A 25467-nucleotide genomic window follows, 5' to 3' on the forward strand; every position below is an offset into this window, starting at 1 on the left:
AACGTACATCCGACTGACGGTTGAAGCGATGACGATGATATCGAGTTGGTTAATACCCGCACAATTAGGGCAGATTGTTGGCGAGTAACAGCGGGTAGCCTAGAATAATGTTTCAATAGCCTACCACTCGTCGGCATGTTTTAACCCGCCTAGTCGCCATTTCGTTTACTGGGTGAGCTCGTGTATTTTGGCTCACTACCCGGATAGAATTTTACAATAGCGTTTAACCTATAAACAATCATAAAACAATAAATATTAAAGTTATTACTGTTTCAACATTGTTCGATGCAGAGTTCTTACAGTAGATTTACAATAAAATTTCAAGTAAAACAAAAAATTTTACAGTTCAGCAAAAAACTGATACAGTAAATTCACATTAAATTTTACTGTTTTAGAGAAAAAAATGTATGGAAAAAAAATCGATTTTTTTAAATGTTAAGATACATAACCACCTCCTTTTTTACTGTAAAAGTCGATTCTACATTGAAATTTACTGTCAAAACATTAAAATTTATTGTTTTTGCATTGTAGTATACTGCCGTTCTACGCCCAATTGTCCCATGTTGCAAAACTGGCAACTGAGAAAAACGCGATTGAAGATGAAAATAGTATTAGCCATCTGGAGGGATACGGTGTAACAAATAAAGCTTTATTGTCCAAAATTACGTTTATGGCAATCGTTTTCATTATAATCAGTCCAGTTTTTTATTATAGAGATTCAATTAACGTTAGTTTTTAAGAAAAATGTTAAGTGGGACTGTTATGCCGAGAAATCGAGCGGAAACCGGAAAGTTCTACGCATATCAGTCCCATAACGATCTTTGTAAATGATGCTCATAACTCATTTTTTTACAAAAGTGTATGTCGTGAGTTTTTCTGTTACTCGGGAGATTTGTTGCTTTATCAAAATTGGACATAGGGTAAAATACCTATTTTTACACTATTTAGAAGGGTACCTCACAAGATCATTAATTACTCTGCCTACACTCGATGGAGTGCATTAATTTGGCATTCACAACCTTGCTTCGTTCTTAAGAACCAATCTAATAACACAAATGGCCTAAAAACGATGAAATGCTAGTGTTTGATCGCAACTAAAGTACCAATCGAGTGCTCCAATTGTCGCCCTACCATTTGATCCAGTTTGTTGAACCAAGATAGCAAACGCTGCACTAACCAATGGCTTCAAATGGGTAGCGTGATAATAGAAACATTGCGAAAATAGGCTCATTATCCTAGATGCGTTCGCCATGTTATGCAAGCGACGATAGTAATGAAGAGCTTTACAGGATTGTTCTCACTGCTGTGATTAATATTGCCACTGCCATTTTTAATGATCCTGTATTTTTCCATCAATTTTTTCAGTGCCCGACATCTAGCGTAATGTACTTCTTAACTAAACGCTACGTAATTATTTTTTTATTGCGCACTTTTTTGGGATTTTTGTTAGTGGGACAATTATGCGTAGAATATCAACAATGGGACAAACAGACTTGGTATTTTTTCACGAAGTCTTCGAACAAACTTTATGATTTGGATGTGTTTTCTGAAAATATACATCAAAAAGGACTGTTTGGTTAAAAAAAGTGAAAATGACCAAAAAGCAACATGGGACAATTATGCGTAGAACGGCAGTATAGCACTAAGACTTACTGTGAATTATTGTAAAATTACTGTACTGTCACAGTGAAAATCATGGTTTTGTTACTGTACATTTCTATTCGGGTAATGACCGCCAATAATGACATTAACAGAGAAATTTAAAAAAGTTTTCTAGCAGGTGAACGTTGTTACTTTGGGCTTCGATCGACGAAGATACGACACCGAATGAAGTTAATCTTCTACAAATCACTCATTGGACCGGTTGTCTTCTACGGTCAAAAAACCTGGAGCATGCTGGCGGGAGATCAACGCGTTCTTAGTGATTTTGAATGCATCGTGCTGAGAACGATTAGTTTCTAGAGCCATTTTACCGAGTTGTTCACCATTCTGAAAACATGCAGCCGCCCAAATTTCGCTGAGCGAACAATGGGTGGTTCTACAAGCTACTGTTGCAATGCGTTGTTCATACGCCGTCTCCGCATTCCGTCTTTCATATGCATCCCATCGTAGTACTTCCAAAATTATTATTTAAAGATTAAAAATTAAATATTTTTTATATTAAATTGGTCACACCCAATCACTTTTTTTTCAATTCGATTAATTAATTCCCTGGCTACGCCACTGTAAAGTTTGAATCGCAGCATCCTTTACGTTATAATTGGAAATTAATTTTTACAATAATTCTTGTTTATTGTTAGTTTATTGTTAGGGTAAGGTGGGGCAAATCCGACCGTTGGGTAAACCCGACCCCCCTCTGTTCTCGAAAATCGGGAGCACTACGCGAACTTATATCAATGTTGTTGCGTAGAGCATGGAAAATAATCATAATGGTGGCATGACAGCATTTTATTAGTCTACATCGAGATAGTCAAACGACAATAAGTGTGTTTTTACAACTTTTGATTTGATTTTTGTACATCATTGACTACAGGATATTACTGATTGTTAAAATTATTGTATACAAAAACGTAAGTGGATTTAAATTCTTTGATTAAAGTCCTACGAGGTGCATAGATGAATTTAGTCCAACTTTTTTCTTAATTTTTTTTAATTGCATCGTAATGAAAAATGACGCGGTAGGGCAAATCCAACCTCTAAATAGTGGGGTAAATCCGACCGTTTTTTTGCTAAGAAAATGTTTATTTATCAAATTGAAATATATTTTTATTGCCATTATTTATTATTTTTTGCACAATGGTTCATAATTACAAACGATAGACACAAAAACGTGATGAATATAGTATTCGTTAAGCAATTGCTCCGATGCAAATGAGAATATCTTTACGTGCTACTGCTCGTGATTTTGACTATCCAAGATTGACATTGAATCCCATTTTCTTCATGTTGTAATTCAATAACATAACATTCATTGATTTATCATTGAAAACCCATAAAATTTGGGTGATATCTGTATTAAATCAACCAAAAACATAGGCGGTCGGGTTTACCCCACCATTTTTAAAAAGAGCAAAAATGAACGTTTTCGAAAAAAGCTTGCATTTCAAAAATTTTCCAAAATGCCCAGAAGTCTAACCTTTAATTTGGATTTAGTATATAAAACGACTTGATCCGATGTAAAATGAATATTTTACAGCCAAAACCATTTACTAGGTCGGATTTGCCCCACCTTACCCTACATATTTCAAATCTGGCAAGAGCTGAAAAATCTCTATCCAGTGCTATGCAAGTATTCTAGAATGCAAGTATTCTCGTATTCACTTCAAGCAAACATTCTAGTATTCACTTTATACAGGTCGGACTCGATTATCCGGGGATTTCAAAAAAAAACTCACCCCGGATAATCGAATCAAACTTTTTTTGCGTTATTTTATGAATTTGAGCTTCATTCGTGGAGAAATTGGAAATAAAATGGTCAGGATAAATTTTCCTATTATGGTAAATGTAAATGTACCTATTTTGGCCCTAGTCGATTTTTCAGACTTTCAGGGTGTGACTTATATTTTCAGTTGGTTTTCATTTATTATTCATATTGGTAACGAGTTAACGGTATGTATCAGTTGTTTATAGCTATTTGTGTAAGAATTATAAGATAAACTTTTTAATAAGGTGTGTCTTTTGCAATACAGGTCAAACTCGATTACACGGGCCTTCGATTTTCCAAGGTAAATGATTCGATTACTCGAACACCAGAGAAAATAAAGTTAGTAAGTAAACTGGGGGTCGTCTGTTTCTTGGCTCCAGTTTAATTTACGTGGTGGTGTTACAGCTAAAATGTCTTTTAACCCTCATTCTAGATAGACGAGTGCGTGTTGCGCCCCCACAAAAAGATCCTTGTCCTTGTCCTTGTAGCATCATTTAGTTGACCAATGTTGTACTGGAATGTCAGGTAATAACTACGCGTGTAGTCTTCCCAAACTCCCCAATCATACTTATCACTAGCGAAGGACTACAGGATACGTAGATGATGGGTTCCCGGCCGCCTCAGCGAGAAGTACTGCTACATCTTTGCTTGAGCTACCCAAGAATTGAAATCACCTTCAGTGACTACCGGGTCTCTTGTCAGAATCTCGTTAACCCTGGGGGTGGGCGTAGCGTAGTTGGTAAATCGATTGCCTTGTACGCAGCGCACCTGGGTTAAAGTCCCGACCCCGCACATAGGGTTAGAAATTTTTCATAAGAGATTTTTCTAACCCGAAGAGGCGAATGACCTTAAGGTTAAAACCTCTATAATCGAAATAAAAAAAAATCTCGTTAACCATTTCTAGACCAACGTTTTTCTACCGCGTATAGGGTCCCAAAACTATTTTTCCTTAGAACTGTTGGCGTCAAGAAACACGAAAAACCTGATTTAATAAAGAGAGGTGCTTCTTTTGCAGTGCTAGAAGCTGCTCAATATTTACCTTCCGATCTAGTCCTATTGCATGAAAAAGGTAATTGAGGGAAATCTAAATTAGAAAGTTTTAGCAGATTTCAACAATATTGCCAGGCTAAGAAAATATTCCAAAATTTCATTTTAACCATTAACAGAAACTATTCCTGGCAGCACTGCTTCAGCGGAACCTGATTAGATTAATTGTAATAACTTCTGTTCTACTGATAATATTTATAGCTTTTAATGGTCAAATGAAAGATCTTAGTCGATTTTATTAGCCTTACTTGTCGTTGTGTAAACCAAAAGTTATAGTCATTTAGAAACCTGGTTGTTTACCAACAAGAGGGCATGAGGGGGTTAAAGATGCCTTTGAAATTCTGAGCAGGAATCAATTGTTGAAAGGGATAATAGGAGAAGAGCAATATTGTGTCAAAGTCCACTGGAATTCAGAGCAGGATATTTACACCGGATTTCAATGAAAATAGGACCATGATTCTATCACTATCTGGAATAAATCATAATCTTCAGCGGAATTCTGTCTTGAGAAGGATTCCATCAGATATTTAAGAAGCTTTTCTCTAGAATCCTGCATCAAAATTAAGAGAAAAAACCGTAGAAATACAGATAAAAATTCAATCAAAAATCTGAAATAGATTCCATTGGGATGCTAAGAAAACTTCGATCAGAATCCTGGAAAGTATCCAAACAGAATCCTGAGAAGCATGTCATCATGATCCCAAGAGATAGCCAGAAAGCAACTAAGCAATGTAGGTATAATGACATTTTATGTGGCCTGCAGTAACTGATATGTGTATTACGAGAAAAATGTACTTTTAGTGTAAAATTAAAAAGTTGCATATTTGGCAATACTAGCGCTAAAAACTTTTATTTTGTTTTTTTTTTTGGATTCCTTAAACAAATCTTTCAAAAAATTATCTCGCTGATTGATTCTAATGCAAACAGTACCAGAGATATAATCCGAAGAAAAATAATTTTTTAAGCAATTTGTTAAAATTAAGAGTGTTCCCATGGACTGAGGGGCACAACAATTTAGGTTATTATATATTGGCTCTAAATGAACAATTTCTTCAAAACTGGTACCAATTCATGAAGGTCGATTCCAAGTTTAGGTTTGTTTAGGTTAATTTGCGCGGAATAACTCGTATATAAGCTATTTTTGAGGTAGGTTAAAATTTGAGAGGAGGTTAATTCTACACCCCCGAATTACCCGAAAAAATGTTCTATTGACTGCAATAATAGAATTAGCACTATAATAAGACATTATAGTTGAAATTTGATATTTTTTCAAAACACCCGGATAATCGAATCATTTTCCCCGGATAATCGAATCACGGATAATCGAATCCCCGGATAATCGAATCCCCGGATAATCAAGTCCGACCTGTAACTCGCGCGGAAACGGAACGAAACGGAACGAAACAGAACGCGAACGGAAACACAAGGCGTCAATTTTACGATAATATAAAAAATATATTCTTCCTACTTTAATATACGTCTTCTTAAACTATTCAAAACTGCCCTACTCGCGATCCTATTCGCGCCTATTATTAATCTAAGAACTTGGCAGCCAGAGGTACGCACAGTACATGGGATCAAGCCGATCGTTTCAAGTGGGAGAAGCCCAAAAACGCAAAAAAGTAAAAAAGCAAAAAGCATCGACTCTAGATTTTTCTAAAGTTTATAAGTAGAATTTTTGCTTACATCAGCAAAAATTACACTTACTAATTATCTCTTTCTTTATTACTCCTAAGTCCTCGGTACGTAATGTACCCCTCTTCTCTATTCTAACGTGACTCATGCCGTTGTCGTGGTGTTAATGAGTCTTCGGCTCTTAATCGTGGCCAGGGGCCGCCTTCAATTTCTGCTCAATTACACATTCCGGTTGTATTTACGTTACAACACTTGCCCAATTTATCACCCAAATGTAAAACAATCTGTAGCCGGTATGCATGAGTCACCGATCGTTACTCGCGGTGGCTAGTGAAAAGTAAACATTATTGCCTAAAATGGGTCGCGGAAGCATATTGCTGTTTGCGCGGAATTTCGTTTGATTTGATTCAATTCGATTCTCTTTTACTTTTAACTCTACGTATGACTAGCCATAATTTAGGTATTCTGGAAAGTGGGTCGCTGCAGCTATCATTATCTCATTTTTTGATGCTTTGCGACTTATTCCGGTTTGACTTAAGTGGTTATATATGTTGAGATGCGGGAAGAATGGAAAAAGTTTGAATTTTTATAAAGGTATGTAGCCATATTTTTATGAAATACTTATTATACGTCAAGCGTAGTACAATGTCCAATTTACAAAATCCACTTGAGAACATAAAAAATATTAATAGTTGTCGAAGTTATAGCAATTTCTGCAAAACGAGTTTTTTTTCAATGAGGTTTGCCGTGACTACGATTACAGTCCAACAGGTCAACTGAAACCGTCAAACTAAAAAAAATCATTAGTATATGTACCTGTGGCGTCCTTGAACGATTGATTAAATTTTTTTTTGTGTTTTTGGAAACGGGGACAATTTTTCCGAAAAATTCACTATTTTCACCTGAAAAAAATATTAAAGAATTCATAAAATTCATAAGACAATTTTGATGAAAAAATGGAATCGTTCAAGGACACGGCAATGAAATTACGAACAAGCAAAAAAAAAAAAAGTTTTGAGATCGGTTGAAAACATTTTCGGCAATCGTAGTCACCGCAAAGATGTTTTTGGAAAACATGATTTCGAGATAATCGCGTTTAAATTTTCAAGTACAGACCACATCTTCATAAGGGAGCAAGACGAAAAACGTTATAACATTGTGTCTACTGCTTCGATCTCTATAAAAATTTGAGATAACATTCTTAAGAACCTGAACTTTACGATCGAAGAATAGAAAAAAATTTCGATTTTTTGGCCGACCTCAACATATGTAACCCCTTAACACCGACCCATTGAGACGTAGAGAGCCAGAGTAAGTTAAAAATTCACTGCGAGCAAAAACGGCAAAAATGGGTTAAAAAATCCCTAACGCAAAAATGGATTCTAGGAATATAGAGTAATGAGCCTATTTCCCATATTTCGATTATCACCCTACAAATCTGAACTCTGAAGCCGTTAGTTAGAGCAGCGTCTGCTATCTTACTTCAACACACCGGTAAACTACATTTTTTTCGGTATATTTACATTTGCACAAGCCGTATAACCCGCTACAGCGACGCATCTCTACAGCTCTTGCCAGAACGGTAGCCAAACCGAGTACATTTTTCCGTACAGCAGTAGAATACATTTTTGTTTTGCTGCTGGACTCCGACTGCTCGGTGAGAGTGTGGCGTAGTAAAGTTTGTTCTCTCGCTTTGTACAATTTTCTCTGCGTAGTCACAGGGAGAGGCCCGCACACGAAAGCGTTGATGCCGGTCGTGGCGTAAACGAACCGCATTCATTGTCCTCGTTTGTGATTGAAAATATTGAATAGATTAAAAATATTAAAAAGTGCAAAATAAGGAAAGAGAAGCTTTACCGCTCTCGACTGGTGGCTATACTGGGGGCAGTATTTTTTGTAATGTTACTGCTTTGCTTACAGACTGCCGTACAGCGCTGGGCGTCCTGCAATAGCGAACGACAGCAGCGCCGAAAGAGAAATGAGAATGTTGGCCTCATTTGGTTCATGGAATGGCTCGACCTTTGAGCCTGGATTCAACTATCGACTCCTCTCTTGCTTCCTGTCACCATCCATTAGGTCACCGTTCAGCTTTCGTCCTTGTGAACCGTTTAGATGCTGATTTCTTGAGCCATTTAGCTCCCGGCCATATCACGATCCACTTTGATAGCCCCCCACCCTACTCCGATCGATAATTCCCCGACCATTTAGCCATTTAGCTCCCAGCTCTATCGACATCAACTCGGCTACTATCCTACTCCGACTGGGAGTTCCCCGGCAACGGAATTTCTATTTCAGAGTTTCTGTTTCTACTGCGGCAAGCTCTTCGCCAGCCACTCGTGCGTTATAATTGTAATATCTCGCAAAGTATTTTGAGATCCACTCCATAATCCTTTTAACGTGGTTCTTAATATTTAAAGATACAATAAGCAAAAAATTGGTTCAACTTTTAAAAAATTCAATTTGTTTGAAATAAAATAATTGTGAATACATAATACATAAGAAATATAAAAAAAATCGGTAAACTCATTCGAAAATGCAACTTTTTTATTTAATTTTTTTCCGTGCACTTCAAGGATTAAAAAATGTTCAATTTTAGAATAAATAAAAAAATGGAATGAATTGATATTTTAGTTGTAAATCTGACGCGGAATGGCCAATACGTTGTGCGAAAGTTATCGTCGTTGACGAAACTATTGTTCGTGAAACGAAATGATTCGTTCTTTTACTGACGGTTTTATATACCGTAAACCGGGGCGACATTGATCACTATTCGAAGTATCCATGACATATTTCTCGATGCAACACTTTTCTTTCAAGTTTAATATTTTTAAACCATGTACTGATGTATGGAGAATAAGATTGGATGGTTTTACCTAAAATTGTCCGATTACAGCTATTTTTCCAAAAATGATTTCAAGTTGAAGTTCGTTTTCGTACTTTGATAACCTGCATGTTCACCCACATTAAGTTATCATTGTCAATGTTTTTCATTGAAATGCTTGTTTAAACTGATTCTGGAAAGGTATTCATTGTTAAATAGATGTTAATTGGTATTATACAAAGTATTTCAATGTACTGTAAAATTTGAGTAACCAAAATTCGTATAATTTGTGTCCAACAAGAATAAAAGAATCTGAAAACTTTTAAAACTGCTAAAATTGATTTGATTCAGTGTTTTACCAATGTACAAAAAGTTTCATCCATTTTAACACGTTGGACTATTGAACAATAAAAAAAATGTTGCGAATTTTAGCTTAAAATAATATGAAATAATTGCCAACTAGTTTCACAAAAAATGTATTAAAAATAAACAAACTTTTAAAATTAAATTTAGCATATCCCAATCTAAAGGAAAATAAAAACTCGCTTGTAATTTATTACTTTTGCTCAAATCTGAGATTTGTTTGTTTTTTAAAAAATAGACACTTTACGAAGCTTCGCAAAAATAAGGTAAAGTCAAATTTCGTTTTTTTGTAGTTTTTGTACCCAAAAACCGAACAATATACTCAAAAAGTATAACAAATCAGTATTTTATAAGTTTAGAGTAAAAATCATTTCAAATTAAAATGATTCGGTAGATTATTCTGGTTTAATAAGCGATCTAGGAAAAAAGTTTCGAGTGATCAAAGTCACCCCGGTTTACGGTAGTACGAATATTTTGGGAAATGGTAAATTAGTTTTTCGTACACTAAAAGAAAAAAAAGGTTTTCGTTATTCCACATCTAAAATTGCATCCGATCTATTTAGATCAACGTTTGTCAACTTCGATTTTTTTCAACTTAATAGATCAATCTGGCAAAATCGATTTTATTTCAACGTGCTCGCCCCTATTGAGTACTAGAATGATTATTAATTTTGGTGAAATAAACGTAAAAAATGTTATATTTGCGAACATTATTGGTATATATTTCGATAACGATCATCTAATTTAAATAAAAAATAAACAAATTTAAAAAATCGTATATTTTACGAAAATTGATGTTATGAAACCTATTCGTAGCAGATTTAAAAATATATTCTCTCAGTGTATACTCTTATTTGACAGTTTGCGCTCGAAATCTAGTGCCGCAATCTAACAAGGTCGAATGGTTGGTCGAATGCGATACCTGCGTAATGCCGCGATTTAGTCGAAACGACTTCAAAAAATTTCGAATCGAGATGCGGAATAGCCACCGTATATAGCGTATAGTGTTAAATAACCACAAAACTCTAAAAAATCCTTATTTTATTAATAACTTGATATAAAAAAATACTGTGTAGATGTTTTACATTCTAAAAGAGTGCGACTTCTTCGTACCGATAATTCAACAAGAGATGAAGCAAACGGCTCCAACGGTCAAGCCAATTCATATTTATGGAACAGCACCCTTAGTTTCAAACACCCATCGGTAATTTACTAGAAAACTTTGCCGACTAGGGTAGACGAATCCTTATTCATCTCATTAGTCACATTATTCCGTTGATAACTCGTCCAGCTGCCACTGGATTGCGCTTAAATAGGTTTCAACGTCTTTGCTCTGTTCCCAAGAAGTGATACAATGAAAAATTCAACCTGGAAAATGTTAAATTTTCGTCGCGTTTGAGCGAAGTGAAAAGTCCAGTACAACGCCCCCTTCGCCATCCTACCATTTAAGCTAATGCGTTGAACAGAAATAGCAGACACTGCTTTAACTAATGTGTTCAAATGGATGAAATGAATAGAGGTGCTAAAGTGAGTTAGGGAACTGATACCCTATAACTAAACAATGACTGAAATGGTAAACTTTATCGCCATCCCGCCCAAACGTGTCTAAACTGCTAAAAGCTGTTGATGGAACAAATAAAATGCCCACCAGCTCACAGTGATCACCTTCCATACAAAAGTCGGACAAAACCTCAAAAGTGGCCCGAATTTGATGAAAACTTCACATTAGGGTAATTTTGTGACGCTGAATTCATATTTGATGTTTATTATTTGTTTTTTATTTCCTCAAAATTTTGGCACTTAGGGTGGTTCGAAAATTCAACATTTACAAATATAAAGTGCACTATTTCCAAAAATTCATTTTCAAAAAATTAGGTGCGGTAAATTTTTTGCCAGAACACACATTTTTTTAAATTGTTGATAATGGTAAGACACATCTATAAATTATATTGCGAACCCTGGGTAGTCAAAGGCTACCATGCGTCTCCTTCAGACGTATCATGAAACATCACCTTTTTTCATACCTCGGGGCAGAAAGGGGCAAAACAAGATATCCATTTTCGGAAAGTACACTAATTTTCAAGTATCGTGAACAACAAGCGATCTTTCCGAACCGTTTCAAAAAAAAGTACAGCCACTTTGAACATTATAAGTTTAAACTATTACTCGATTTATTATTTGTTTTTCATGTCTGAGCGAGAAGAAAGGCTTGTATCGACTAAACCGAATGGCTCCTATAAGTCCAGCGAATAACCTTCACATGAAATCAGTTTGATCCCAATCGGAATCTTAACTAAAAAGATACAGTGACATAATCTCATTTTCGTACACCGCTATGCGGAATGCTTATATGCATTTTACAAGTAAAACATTAGTTTACGAGACATTTTATTTATGTAGAAATAGTTTACTAGATAGCATAGGGAAGATGCAATAATTATCTTTGTACTACAAATGCTCATTTTTCAAAAATAATCATAATTCTAAAGAAAGTCAAATATACACGCAATCTCATATTCGTACAGTACACATATTTTTTCAAAAATCAATTGAAATTTCTATAATAAATATTCAATGTGGTAGCTTTTGTTTGTAATTACAGTTTTCAATCGAATTGGAATGCTGACCACTAGTTTTTGTGTGTATTCAACTTAAATTTTATCCCATTCTTCTAAATAGTAGTTTCTAAGATCATTCTTATTATAATTCGGATAGTTTTGCATTTTTTATCCAAATATTCCTAATTATTATTCTAATCAGTTAATAAACGGGGTCCGCAGTGGAGAATCTATAACATTCAAACAATTATAAGTTTACTCTGAACGTTTTTTGCACGCCTTATGCTTTAAGTTCTTCTCCTGATCGAATTTTCAATATCCACCATTTATTAGTAAAAGTACCATTTTACGGAAGCTTTGCTTTAAAATTTATTTTAAGATATTCATATTAAAATACACATTCTGATCCATCATTCCATCAATGAAGACCAAATTTCTAGCACTTCTAGTGAACATATAATACCCCATACAATAACTCCACTGTGCCTGCGCTTAGCTGCTGTTATAAGGCTTTTACGTCCAGGTCTGAGTTCGATTTTCTCCACTCGAAACAACAGCCATTTGAGTCAAAGATGTTGAATTTGGACTCGTAGACAAAGTTTACAATCTTTCTAATGTTCCAATAAAATGTTTCAATGTTGTTTAGTAAATAAAAAATCCATTCTTTGTTTTTCTCATTGATGAACAGGTTCTTGCTCAGAACACCAGCATTGTAATTGTCCGTTCTCCATACATTTCCAGCCGTACCAGAGCAGACTTATACTTAAATGCTACGATTCAATTTATTTACCATGTATATAACCTTAATTACTCGATTTTCCCAATTTTCTGCAATAAATTTTTTTTTATCCCTAATCGTAAATTTTTTACGGTTCAAGTTTTTCGCAATATCTGCTCTACGTTTCGCCACATCAAAGTTTTTAACGACATGTTAAATAGTTGGACACAACCTTTGAACAATTTCAAAGATTTCATAAGGTGATTTAGCTTCATTTTGGTAAGTAATAATTAGTTTCCGTCCCATAATGGCAGTTAGTTTACTTTTTTTGAACCATTACGTTAATTTGAGGGAATTTCTTAAACTAGTGTAGAGCAAACTGTGCCAATGAACCTTTTTTTTGTAGCCATAAAATCTACTTTTCTAAGTAAAACAAAAAAATAGAGAAATAACAGGTCTTAAATTACAAATTAATTAACTTTTCAAAAGTGTACGAATATGAAATTGTGCCATTTTTACACCAAGTAAAAAATTTTTATGTGTAGTGTACGGAAACTTGCACATTTTTGATTACAAATGATAAGAAAATGACAGATGATGATTCTACTACCACATTTACAAAACAATACCTATATTAAATAGCGCAAACTTTTATGAAACAATATTAAACATATACACTAGAGGTGTACGAATATGAGATTGTGCCACTGTATATGCATTTGAATAACTTAGGTTTGACAATAGTTTTCCTCAGAATTTATCATCTATTTCACCTTTGAAGTCATGTAAAAAATCGAAATATTGTCCTCGGGACCTAATATTTCGAGAAGACTCTATTCAACCTGTTAAAAAACAGAAAAAAATGTTTATGTTGTTTATTACCTTCACCAACAGGCCCCTTAGCCCCAATGGTGGTTGCTTAAACTAATAACATTTTAGTATTGACAACATTTTCACTTTTATCGCATTCCGCGTCCTGTTGAAGTCAAAGGCCGTCGCCACACTGTTAAAAATTCGTTGGAGTCCGGTAACAGAGCTCTGGCAACCATAGTTAGTTCTCCTGAACGGAACTCGCAGAAGGGAGTTATTGCGTAGAGCTCGAACGCGGGCTTGAAGATCCAGACGTCCGAGGATTGTAGGGCAATCTACTCTGACAGAGAGTAAGTCCGAGACGAACAGGGCTCGAGAGCAGTCCCTCCGAATGCTGAGTTTATCGAGGTGTATTAGCTGGCAACGGTTTTCATAGCTCGGCAGCTGAAATCTGTTTCGCCATGGGAGATGACGAAGGGCGAAGCGTATGAACCTGCGTTGGACAGCCTCGATTCTGTCAATCCCGTTCTGGTAGTACGGATTCCAAACAGCTGAACAATATTCTAACGTTGAGCGGACCAACGCACAGTAAAGCGATTTAAGACAATATACGTCCCTGAAGTTTTTCGCTATTCGGAAGATGAACCCAAGCTGTCGTGATGCCTTATCCACGATGTATGACGTATGTGGTTTGAATGTTAATGCCGAATCCATGATGACTCCGAGATCTTTGATGTGAGAGTGTCTTGGAATGCTCGAGCCGAAGAAATGGTAGTTAAACTGAGTCGGTTGGCGTTTCCGCGTGAACGTAACGATTGAGCATTTGCTCGGGTTTAAAACCATTCTGTTTAGATCACACCACGTACTAAAGCTGTTCAGTTCCCTCTGAAGAAGCTCGGCATCGGTTTTATCCCGTATTTGTTGAAAAATTTTCATGTCATCGGCGAAAGAAAGGCGGGGTCCTTGTAATGTGAAATTGACGTCATTAAAGTAGAGGAGGAATATTACTGGACCGAGATGGCTTCCTTGTGGTATGCCGGATGTAGCGAAGAATGGTGCAGATAGACAGTCCTTAATGCTGATTTGGAGTTGCTTTCCATCGAGGTAGGAACGAAACCAGCGCAGAAGTTGTCCATGAATGCCGAGTTTGTCCAACTTCGCTATTGCAATATCATGGTTGATTTTGTCGAAGGCCGCAGATAGATCCATATAAATAGCATCGGTTTGCAATCCGTCAGCGAATCCATCCATTACATATGTTGTGAACGAGAGCAGGATTGTCGTTGTCGATCGTTTAGGCATGAAACCGTGTTGGTCATCTGCAATGTAGTGTTTGCAGTGAAAGAAAATAGGATCTAACACAACCAACTCGAACAGTTTTGATACAGCACTTAAGCACGAGATTCCCCGATAATTGTCAATGTTCGATTTGTTTCCTTTTTTATGAACTGGAACCATGTGCGCTGCTTTCCAGCAGGAAGGGAATGTACCAGTAGTGAGTGATAGCTCGAAGACTCGCCGAAGTGGTTCAAGAAGACCGCTGATGCCCTTTTTGACAAAAATCGAGGGAACACCATCTGGACCCGGGGAACAAGATGCTTTCAGTTTGGCATTTGCTGCAAGAATGGCAACATTATCGACACAAATTCGGTTGATGATTCGTCCTAGAGAAGGAGTTAAATTAGCGGCGGCAGCGACTTATTGTGGTGGCAGGCGCTCGTTGGAAAAAACGCTTGAAAATTTGTCGGAGAACAGTTGGCAAATTTCCTTAGTGTCAGCGCCTAAAACTCCATTAAACGACATACGACATGGCAAACCGGATTCTTTTCGCTGCTCGTTAACATACTTCCAGAACGACTTGGGCTTGGATTTCAGTTGACGCTTGACGTTTCGCTGGTGTCTAAAAAAGGCGCGTCTGCTTTGTTGTTTGTATTCGTGGTTGAGTTGAAAGTAGTGATTTCGTAATGCAAGTGTCTTATGCTTCGAGAATTTTTTGAATGCAGCTCGTTTTGCAGATTTTAAACATCTAAGGACGGTTGATTGCCAGGGAGGGTGTTCATCGGTACTAATTGTTCGTTTTGGTACATGACGGTCGATAAGGTAGTTAAGAATACTACAAAACGTCATCGCTGCTTCGTTCGCGTCGTCATTGTTAATATTTTCGTCCCAGTTTATATCCAACAGCGTGCTAACGATGCTGTCGTAGTCAGCGTTTTAAAAATCGTAGACGATAGAGCTTGAGACGTTTTCAAAATTAACTCCTAGGTTACCAGCGAACACAAGATGTAGTGGGGGATGATGACGCACCTGCTTGACTAAAGGAGTCGGTGCAGTGCAGCAGTACGGAGCGCAGTCTCGGGCACTTACAAAGCAGAGGTCCAATGTACGTCCATTCTCGTTGGTGACATTATTAATTTGCCGAAGAGTTGCGCTGCTGTAGTTGTCCAAAATACAACTGGCATTGTTAATAAGCGCAGATTTTTCGATATCCAATCGTAGAAAACCATTACTTGCTTGGCACCACGTCAAGCCAGGTAAGTTGAAGTCGCCCAGTATAACGATATCATCAGACGGGGCGGCGATCGAGGCGATAAAAGAAACGGAGGAAAGATGTACATCGATCAGGCTGGAATCACGAATTCTGTCAGGTGGAAAATACACAACACACAGGAACAGATTGCGATCGGCAAGTTTCACTGATATCCGCACTTGCTCGGAGCTCGCCCACCGGTCATCGTTGATCACTCGGGCTTTTATACCACGGCGAACGGCGATAAGCACACCACCGCCTGATGTCTTGTGGCTGTTGAGGGCATTGCGGTCACAGCGGTAGACATCAAATGTTGAACCAAAGACCTGGCGAGACAGAGTACGGTTGTCGAGCCACGTCTCGGTCAAGGCGATAATGTCGTAACAGCAACCCGTGGTCGCGAGCAAATAGCTGTCCGTTGATGAACATTCTGGTAGTAAACCTCGATGTTGTTGGAGGACGGATCAGGTACAGCAGAGAGCGAAGCCATGTTGCCATGTAGGAAGATCCTTTCGTCAATCCCACGAACAGTATCGGAACGGTTCACGGTCGCCTGGTCGACTGTGGTGAGGGATTCGAGGCATCCCGAATCAACTGCGTCGCGCCCCAAAATACGACTATCGTCGTCGTCAAGAGAAATGGTTGGCATCTGATAACAAGATGTCGGAGCAAAAGGCAAAAAACTGGAAGCGAAGAATACATCAGCGCTTGAAGTGTTCGGAACAGATGTATACTTGCCATTTGCGGCAGGTTGGAAGACCCTTTCACCCATCCCACACACAGGACCGGGACGACTGATGATCGCTGGCTGCAAGTGCTCGACTGTGGCGGGGGATCGAGGGCTTCCATAGTGCCAACTGCGGTGCGTCCCAGTATGCGTTGGAACCCGATGGCGGAATGCGGAGAGCAGGAGCGGGGTGGTAGCAGCTTGCGGCGAGAGTCGTACGATGAGCTAGAAGCGTGAATCGGTTCAACCGTTGTATCGTTACAATTTTTATAATACTTGCCGAGAAAGGCGGCTTGGAAGACCCTTTCCCCACCCACACATACAGGACCGGGACGACTGATGAACGCTGGCGGCAAGGGCTCGACTGTAGCGATCGAGGACTTCCATAGTACCAACTGCGTTGCATCCCAGTATGCGATCGGCATCGATACTCCTTCACAAGGGCGGTGTGGCTTGGTATAGTGGCATGGCCAATCGCTGCGGAGTCCTCTGCAGGACCATTGATGGGCCGGGTTGCATTAGAGAGGTACATGCTTCTTCTGGAGGCGGTGGAAAATCAGTCGGCGGGCTCCAAATGTTCTGGGTACGGCTGTCTTCGAATTCCCTGAACAGTATGCCTTGCGGCCATGTGTCAGGATTAAGAGCTGCATTTGGGTGAACTCCAACTTTGAAGGATATGAAGTTCAAAGTACTGACGTCTATGCCTTTTTTTAACAAGCGGAATAACCATTATCTCCTCGTTATAATTTAGTCCTTCTTTTGACATTTTTTCGACAGTCTCTTTGCTAACGCTAGGATGAAAGCGGGAAAGATACATCCAGAGCAACGGCGCGGGAGGTGGAACCGCAACAATGTTGCTATTATCGACTAGCTTTCGACCACCAACAAGAATATTGCTCGGATCAGGGTCATCCTCGCGACGACGTTTCTGAGGTGGTCGAGATGTACCGGAGTTTGGCCGGACTGGAGTAGCTGTTGAAACCTTTCTAGCCAGGCGCGAAATTTGCTGGTTATTTTTGGATAACTCGGCCTTTAGTTCAGCAGAGACGTCATCCGTTTTCCCAGCGATAGCAGCGATAACACATCCAAGTGAAGAAACGGTGTCGCGAAAGCGAGCAAACTTCATCAGCTTGACACATTCATTGCACATCCAAAATAAGTTTGGGTTTTCCGCAAGTTTTTTCAAAAACGGCTTGTTAAGTTGTTTCCCACATTGCATATGTACCACATTTTTGCAAAAACCCATACATTCAATAAAGTCGTCATCCGATTTGACGGTTTTCGCGCAGTGATCGTATGCACTTGCCATAATGCGTGCCGATCTGAGAATGCGAACAATGAAATGTAGATGGCGCTGCATTCGGTGGAAAGTTTTGGTGGTTAAGTCACAGAAGTTCACTCAGTTACGTTCTTCGCTGATTTTTTCGCAACACAAAAGCAAACAGGAGACACTTTCACACTGCACAATAACAATGTTAAAAACAAAATACTGAGTCGATTAACACGACAAACAACGATAAAAACTTCACAAATCTCGTCAAAAAGTAAAAATAGTTGGAGCGATTTATGTAAACAACTAATCGGTAAGAATACACTGAACCAAAAAATGTTAAATCATGAAAAATCAAAAATAAAATTTTGAGGTTTTGTCCGGCTAGGCGACACTGTGCAGCTACGGGGTTATCCTTTACATAATTCTTTCGCTCACGTTTCTCACTCATGGGTATAATTTTAATCGTTGACCCGAAAAAAACAAATCTGTGTAATTTAAAACAAGCATTTATTGGACTTCAAAATAAACAATACATTACCAGAATTTTCTCTCCGCCGATGACGGACAAGTCGATTCGTTGGACCATGCTTTTTGACGAATGCTCCTAGTTGTTTAGTATGCACTTTCAGCACCAACGCCGGCCGGTGTCTGGTTGCTGATGGTATTCGAAACGTTTTGTACCTTGTCACTCACTTTGATTGAATGTTTGTCACTGGATTCGATCACGAAGGTTACTCATATCGTTCAACACAGGGACACTCGCGGACTGGGAACTTGATCTTCTTTGGTCTTTTGGATTGCATTGCTAACTGGTTTTCAGGTAGGATGGGAAATATTTATAACGATCCTTAGAATATGTGTATGCTTTAGTTTTACTTTTAGAATGAATTGCGTCGCGAAATTCTCATCAGCATTAAGAAAACTTTTCTTTTATGCATCAAACCACTTTTTCGATTGGTTATAATAAAAAACTATGACCATCGTTAGCTCTTGTATATTATAGCGTTTGCAGTGTGCACGGTATCACAGCAACCAATTCTTCGATTTATCTCATTTTCAGTTTTTTCGCAACTGATTTGGATCAAGTCCAAGTAACAATTAAAATGCCTCGGGAATTTATCATTGTTTTATCCTAGTTTTATGAAGGAATCTTTGAAACCGGTGATTATTATGGTTTTATGCAGCTGTCATTTCATTTGTTCCTAAATTTCACTATAAAACTATGTTATGACTTCCACGATAAAGCTTTAGGTTACAAGTTTATATAGTGGTTGTGAAACGGTTCTAAATACTTTGTTAAAACTGGAATAAAACTAACATACAACAAGAAATTAAGTTATAAGACAGTTTTATCTGAGAGGATTGCACGTATTCAGGTTTTGGAATGTCTATATTAAAACCTCTTTAAAATAATTACTCTTATGAAAGGCATGAGCTATACTAAGGAGTTATAAAATTGTCGTCAGAAGATCGAATCTGTTTACTTGCATTTAATATAGTAACTGTAGCGAGGGGCAAGCACTAAATCTTCAATACGGCGCAGTGCCAAAAGTCTTACATAATTAGTTACTTTAAATACCATTAAGTACCATAAAGTACATTAAGTACCGCAAAGATTCCAAACAGTACGTGTCAAATTCATTGTACTTGAATTAGTGAAACGATTTTAAGTATAGTGCCTTCGTACTTTAAATACGCAAAATATTTTAATTACCATCAACATGTACTTTAAATACTTTAAGTATGTACACATCGATATTAATTACATTAAGTACCTTTTTATACTACGTTCACACTACGAGTTAAAACGTGTTTTAATGCTATCTTGATGACATTTTTCTTGTTGCTAATTATTATAACGTGTTTTAACTCTGTAGTGTGAACGTAGTATTAAGTACAACAGCAGAATTTTTAAATACTTTTATTATCTACTTTAATTCTATTCAAAATATTCTGGTATTTTCTAGTGTTTGCCCCTAGAACTGTAGTGCAAATAAGTAAATTCGAAAATACCATTTGGAAATGGATTTCCCTCAAATTCTTTTGACCCAAAGCAGAAGACGAACCAAGTCAAGATTATTTCGTCTTTGCAGGTTAATAACTCTTAAGAATAACTCTGAACAACCGCTGACAGGAGGATTGGTTTGTTTTTCTCGTTTCTCCAGGATGATTATCAAGATGGTAAATAAAGGTGAGAGCTTTTTTGTACGTGCTGATGCAGTTGTCAATCACGAGAAGCTCATTAATCTTGAATTGTTTCATTTTTCGGTTTACGATTTGGTGACTTATGTTGATGCTAGAGAACATATTTAATAAAATAACATTCGTTTGAAAAATAAGTGAAAATCGAAATTAGATCATTTATGAAAATTATGTCATTATTGATAATTAAATAAAAGCTGGTGGTAGATTCAAAGAGCATGGTAATTTTTAATATTGAAAGCAGCAATGTAATAAATGGACTTTCATTATTTCTAGGTGTGATGAAGAATACATCACTTACAATAGTTAAATTACCCGGGAGGGTTGCAATGATTTGGTTTTTGACTGTTTAGAAAAAATGACTTTGCCGACAAAAACAGCCGTTGCAACAATTTTAAGAACCACGTCTCGCATTATATTACAAAAAAGGAAGTCCATCTGTGTTTTAGTACTATAAACAATAAGCTCATACAAATGCATTTCGGTCTAGGGTCAGATCACTCTAGAAATGCATAACAACCCGAATATAAATGCACAACAGAATTACGACATCGATTTACATTGTTTTTCCGTTGTAGATTTTGGAGGCATGAAGGACTGCATCATAAGTACATTGATGTTACAAGAAAAGTTGTTGTTAACAAATAAAACTGTTGAAAATTCATCGTTTCTACGATCAATTTCGATATTGCTTTCTGTTCGGAAATTTGAATCCAATTTGAAAAAACGCATTTCATTTCCATTATTGCATCAACTTTCACTCTTTTGCCAAAACATTCAACAAGCGTCTTACACTGATCTACTTCGTTCGAAACTTTGTTGGAGTAGAGTTAGTTTGTGGCAGGGCTTTGACGTCTTACACGCAACGCAAAATGCATTTCAAATTTCTATTTTGATGGAAAGTAAATATTGATTTTTAAAAATGCATCTCAAGAGATCTGTCCTTAGATTTCGGTACACAATTTGAAGAAAATATCTGCGAATCTTTATCGAACGAGGACTATTGACAAATCACGTGCTCGATTGGAATGACACTGACAGAACACACTATAGAGATGGCGAGTATTCAGTGTGTTTATTTTAATCTATTGCGCTACTCAAATTTGACAACCGCACCGTTACATAGTAAAACCCCCACCTTTCATTTACCATCCTGGACAAAGCCACTGTCAAAATAATCAAAACCTGCAAACTGTGATTTAGCCCAGCATAAAACTTGTCACTCATACAACAATAGATGCAGAAGTGCCATGATAAACACGCTTGCTATATGAATTGCTCAGTTATGACCGTTTTAGGAGGAATTGTCTTATGAAAGAATTATTCAAGTATACCAAGTTTTATTAAAAGAAAATGTCGCTTTGAAGCAAAAATAGCAAATTGCAAAGTAAAATTTCTCAAATATACGCCTTCTTGTTCGTATGAAGGGTGGAATCAAACGTTTTGAGACATTTTTTGAAAGAATCTGCACTTTTTAACAAAACATTTAACATTTTTTACTAAAACTTGGTTAAGTGTTGTTTCAATATTTGCAGAAAAATATTAGAGTAAGGTGGGGTAAAAGTGCGCGTGGGGCAAAAGTGCGCATAGGACTTTTAGAAGCACACAAGCGCTAGAACTTGGTAACTCTGTATGGATTTAGTGTATCATTAAGTCAACTAATCGCACACATAAGCATGAAAGGTTTGAATATAGTGGCTTGAAATTAAGGGGAAGGACTATTTTTCGCTGATTTGATATTATTTTTTGAATTTTGGGAATCATAAATTGGCTGTTTGAATAAATCAGGATCTATAATACTACAGTACCCTAAAAATCTTCAACATATGGTTCGTTGCGAGATATATTTGATTTGATGAAAAAAATTCAGTAATTTTCGTAACAATTGAATAAGTTAAAAAACTGACAGTGGGGTAAAAGTGCGCATAGCATATCCGCCCCAAATCAAAAGACGCGAGTGAAGCATTTTATATAAAAATTGAACGAGCTCACCGGTCAAATCACGACTGACAGCGGTTTAGGAACAAAAACATCAGCATAACTGGTTCCAAGGAAAAATATAGAGTGCCGACAGCTCAGAGTAATTAAAAAAGAACCAAAAAACTATAAATATGTAAATAAAGATGTATTTCCAATATAAATAGCATATTCGCAAGAATTCTTGTAGTGATCTACCCAACTATGACAAATAATGATGTTACCAGGGGTGACAGTTTAATCATGAACCACGTTGTCTAAAAGATGAAAAATCCAAGTTTTTTCAACATAATGGAAAACTGAACAACATCAACCGAGGCAGAGGGAGGGGTACTTTTTAGTTATGAAGGAAGAGTAAGAGGGGATGGATATTCTAAAATTGATTAGTTTAATTTATGGGCGGAAATAAATCGGCTATTTAAGCTGTGCGCACTTTTGCCCCGTGCTATGCGCACTCTTGCCCCGACCATGGGGCAAAAGTGCGCATTTGAGTATTCATAAGAAAATAACTATTTCTCGGATTACAAGCAAAACCAAGAGATATCTAGTATTACGTTTTGAAGATATGTGATGAGAGTATTAATTTGTAATCATGCCGATTTTCTAGTGCTTTTCTACCAATAGTTATTTTACGAAAACTGTTAGGTGCGCACTGCCCCACCTTACTCTACCGAATGCTCTTTTTAGTAGAATTCATGGGGCGCATTTATTTTGCATTGCTCTTTCATGATGTTTCACCATAAATCCTTCAAACACGCATGGATGTGTTATGAACAACAATAAAGTTCTTTTATTCACTATTCTGAAAAAATGTATACCTTACAATATGGCATTTTGTTCGATAATTGGCATCGTGCGATGTTAAGGAATAAAACCACGATAAAATTTTATTGAATACATCTAATCAGTGAAAAAATTTAGGTTAAAACTGAAAGTTTTAACATGGATAGCATACGAAGTTTTATGGACTTCTTCAGGAAGACTTTACACAGTTTTATGATGGTTTAATAGCGCTCATATAGTGGTTTTCCACACTGCTATGTCAGGAGAAGGTTTTATGCTGTTGGTTTAATATCACACCTAAAGAGTAGAATTGAACTGTAATAAACCTATTACTCCTATGATAGTTTGCATAACAAGTTCTACTGATTACAATAAAACTGGGCCAATTTGTCATAACATGGGTTTATAGCAGCCTGTAGGAGGTACATAAGACCATAAAGTTAGCATGGGAGGTTTTAAATATTAGTTTTATTAAACGCTATAAAACTTCAATATAACCAAAATTGGTACTTGGGAGCTGTACTTTTATCTTGAAAAAAAAACTTCGTGATATATCTTTCAAGCACTAGAATCTATCTTCTGACGTCGCACAAAGCAGAAGCAAAAAATCGCTACGCTATAGCAGGCTATAGGCACCAGTGAATCAAGCTAGCTATTGTTCTATATCAGTGCACATACAAATGGCTCTATCCCATTTGGCATAATGTCATTTGGCATAATGCCTTTTGGCATAATGCTATTTGGCATAATGACCATTTGGCATAATGACCATTTGGCATAATAGTCATTTAGCATAATAGTCATTTGGCATAAAGGTTATTTAGCATAATGGTCATTTGGCATAATACCGTTTGGCATAATGGTCATTTGGCATAATGCCATTTGGCATAATGTCATTTGGCATAAGGGTGATTTGGCATAACCAATTAGCACCCAGCATTTATTGAATGTGCGCAAATAAAGAGAATGCCTATGCGTTATGAGTGCAGGGAGAATGGTGATTGACGGTCCAGGAAAGATAAACCTGGTCTACAATACATTCGACTAGTTTATTTCGTCTGCGTTTTACTATCGAGGGGAGCACTGCACCTTCCCTTTGGTGTTTGCTCCAATGACAAGCAAATCAGAATCTCTCTATAGAGCAGTATTGTCTAAGCTTATCGAAATTGCTGATGAGATCGACGTTGAATTGCATCCAGAAGTGATTTTAACAAATTTGGAAAGGCTCTTATCAATGCGTTTGCCGAAGAGTTCCCTGGTTCAAGGCATGATGGATGTTTTTTTTTTTTTTCATTTTAGCATGAACTGGTGGAAATATATCCAACAAAGTCGTTTGTTGCAGATTTTCAACAAAAATGAAAACTATTTTAATACATACAAAAAAACCTGTTTTAACCCACCTAGCGGTTCAATTGTGCCATTCTCATCTCTACAAAAAATACGGCTTGGTGGCAGGTTATTTTCAACATAATTGTGGAAATGTCTATTACATTCATAGTACACTTTGCACTTATACACAATGGCTTGCCAGCCACGAACTTGATGAGATACGTGTCGACGGTGAAACACTTGAAACAAAAAAAAAATATCATACTTAATTAGTCTAATCAGCATTAGTTCAATGTTATCTGCTTGCTAGCTCATTTTGTCATGCGGGGGTGGGTGTGTGAGGAGGGCGAAAATCCCACGAACGAACGACTCCCCAGCTTAATTTGGTATGCTTTGTAATATGGTGGTGGTTTAAAGAGGGTTGGGAGCTGGGTGGGGTGTTGGTCTGAGGGGTGATTTAAGGGGATTTTAAAGGGAGGGGAGTGAACAGTAGAGGGGGGGGGGGGGTAACCCCTCTCCGTATACCTTCAACTACGCCCCTGTTAAAATCCAGAAACCTTATGCCAGCCAAAAAAAAATATTAGGATTAGGTTGACGGTTTTCAGAGTAATTTCATAACCTTTCTATATGAGAAAGACAAAAATGTGCCAAAATCGGAAAAAGTAAATTTTGGTCAATTTTTTTTTTAGTTTGCATCAAATCTCGACGGCAAGTCATGCACCTTAAAGACATCTGGCATCAAAAATAAAAATTCTATTTTTAATGATAATGGTCATTGGAGTCGTCTGGTGGGTCGCAGTGCTGGTCTGATGCATATCATCGAAGAACTGAAACTAGAGGAAAATTTTATCGCTTCACAAATCTTGGCGCATATGTCACTAACCTCCGAGAAGAAGCGTCGTACCAAAGATCAGATAATTGATGCGAAACTGTACAAAAATGTTACGAACTTACAAAATTTACTATTAATTATCTTCAAGCAATAGCAGCAAATCTGGGCTCGCAACAAAGATGATTTTTTTAATTAAGTTTTCTAATCCCTATGACGGTTTATACGAATAAAATCATTGAATATAATTTATCTTGTTTTAATTTGCACATAAACTATTGAAAGAAACAGAACCAGAACAAATGCTTAGTTTACTGAATTTATTTACACAAGGATTTTAAAAGTAAAATTTGCTTTGAGTAAGATGTCATAAATTGTGGAAATATGAAATTAGGAATTTGCAAACTTTCGCATTAAAGAACAGCTCATAATTAAAAGAAG

The 25467-nt window shown here is 37.1% G+C and overlaps 1 protein-coding gene across 4 annotated transcripts in view; it reads right to left on the bottom strand.

Moving 5' to 3' along the window:
• The window catches only part of LOC131681668 (cyclic nucleotide-gated cation channel subunit A), a 651507-nt gene that overhangs the window by 196862 nt on the left and 429178 nt on the right, over positions 1 to 25467 (bottom strand). For 3 of the 4 annotated variants that reach the window (XM_058962618.1, XM_058962617.1, XM_058962616.1), the window contains exon 2: positions 18445 to 18715. The exons of the other annotated variant lie outside the window; for it this stretch is intronic. In XM_058962618.1, coding sequence (XP_058818601.1) covers positions 18445 to 18492 — 48 coding nt within the window. In that variant the 5' untranslated portion in view covers positions 18493 to 18715. The remainder of the gene's footprint in view (positions 1 to 18444; positions 18716 to 25467) is intronic. 4 annotated transcript variants of the gene reach the window in all.

The sequence above is a fragment of the Topomyia yanbarensis genome, chromosome 2, assembly GCF_030247195.1.
Source record: "Topomyia yanbarensis strain Yona2022 chromosome 2, ASM3024719v1, whole genome shotgun sequence".
NCBI lineage: Eukaryota > Metazoa > Arthropoda > Insecta > Diptera > Culicidae > Topomyia > Topomyia yanbarensis.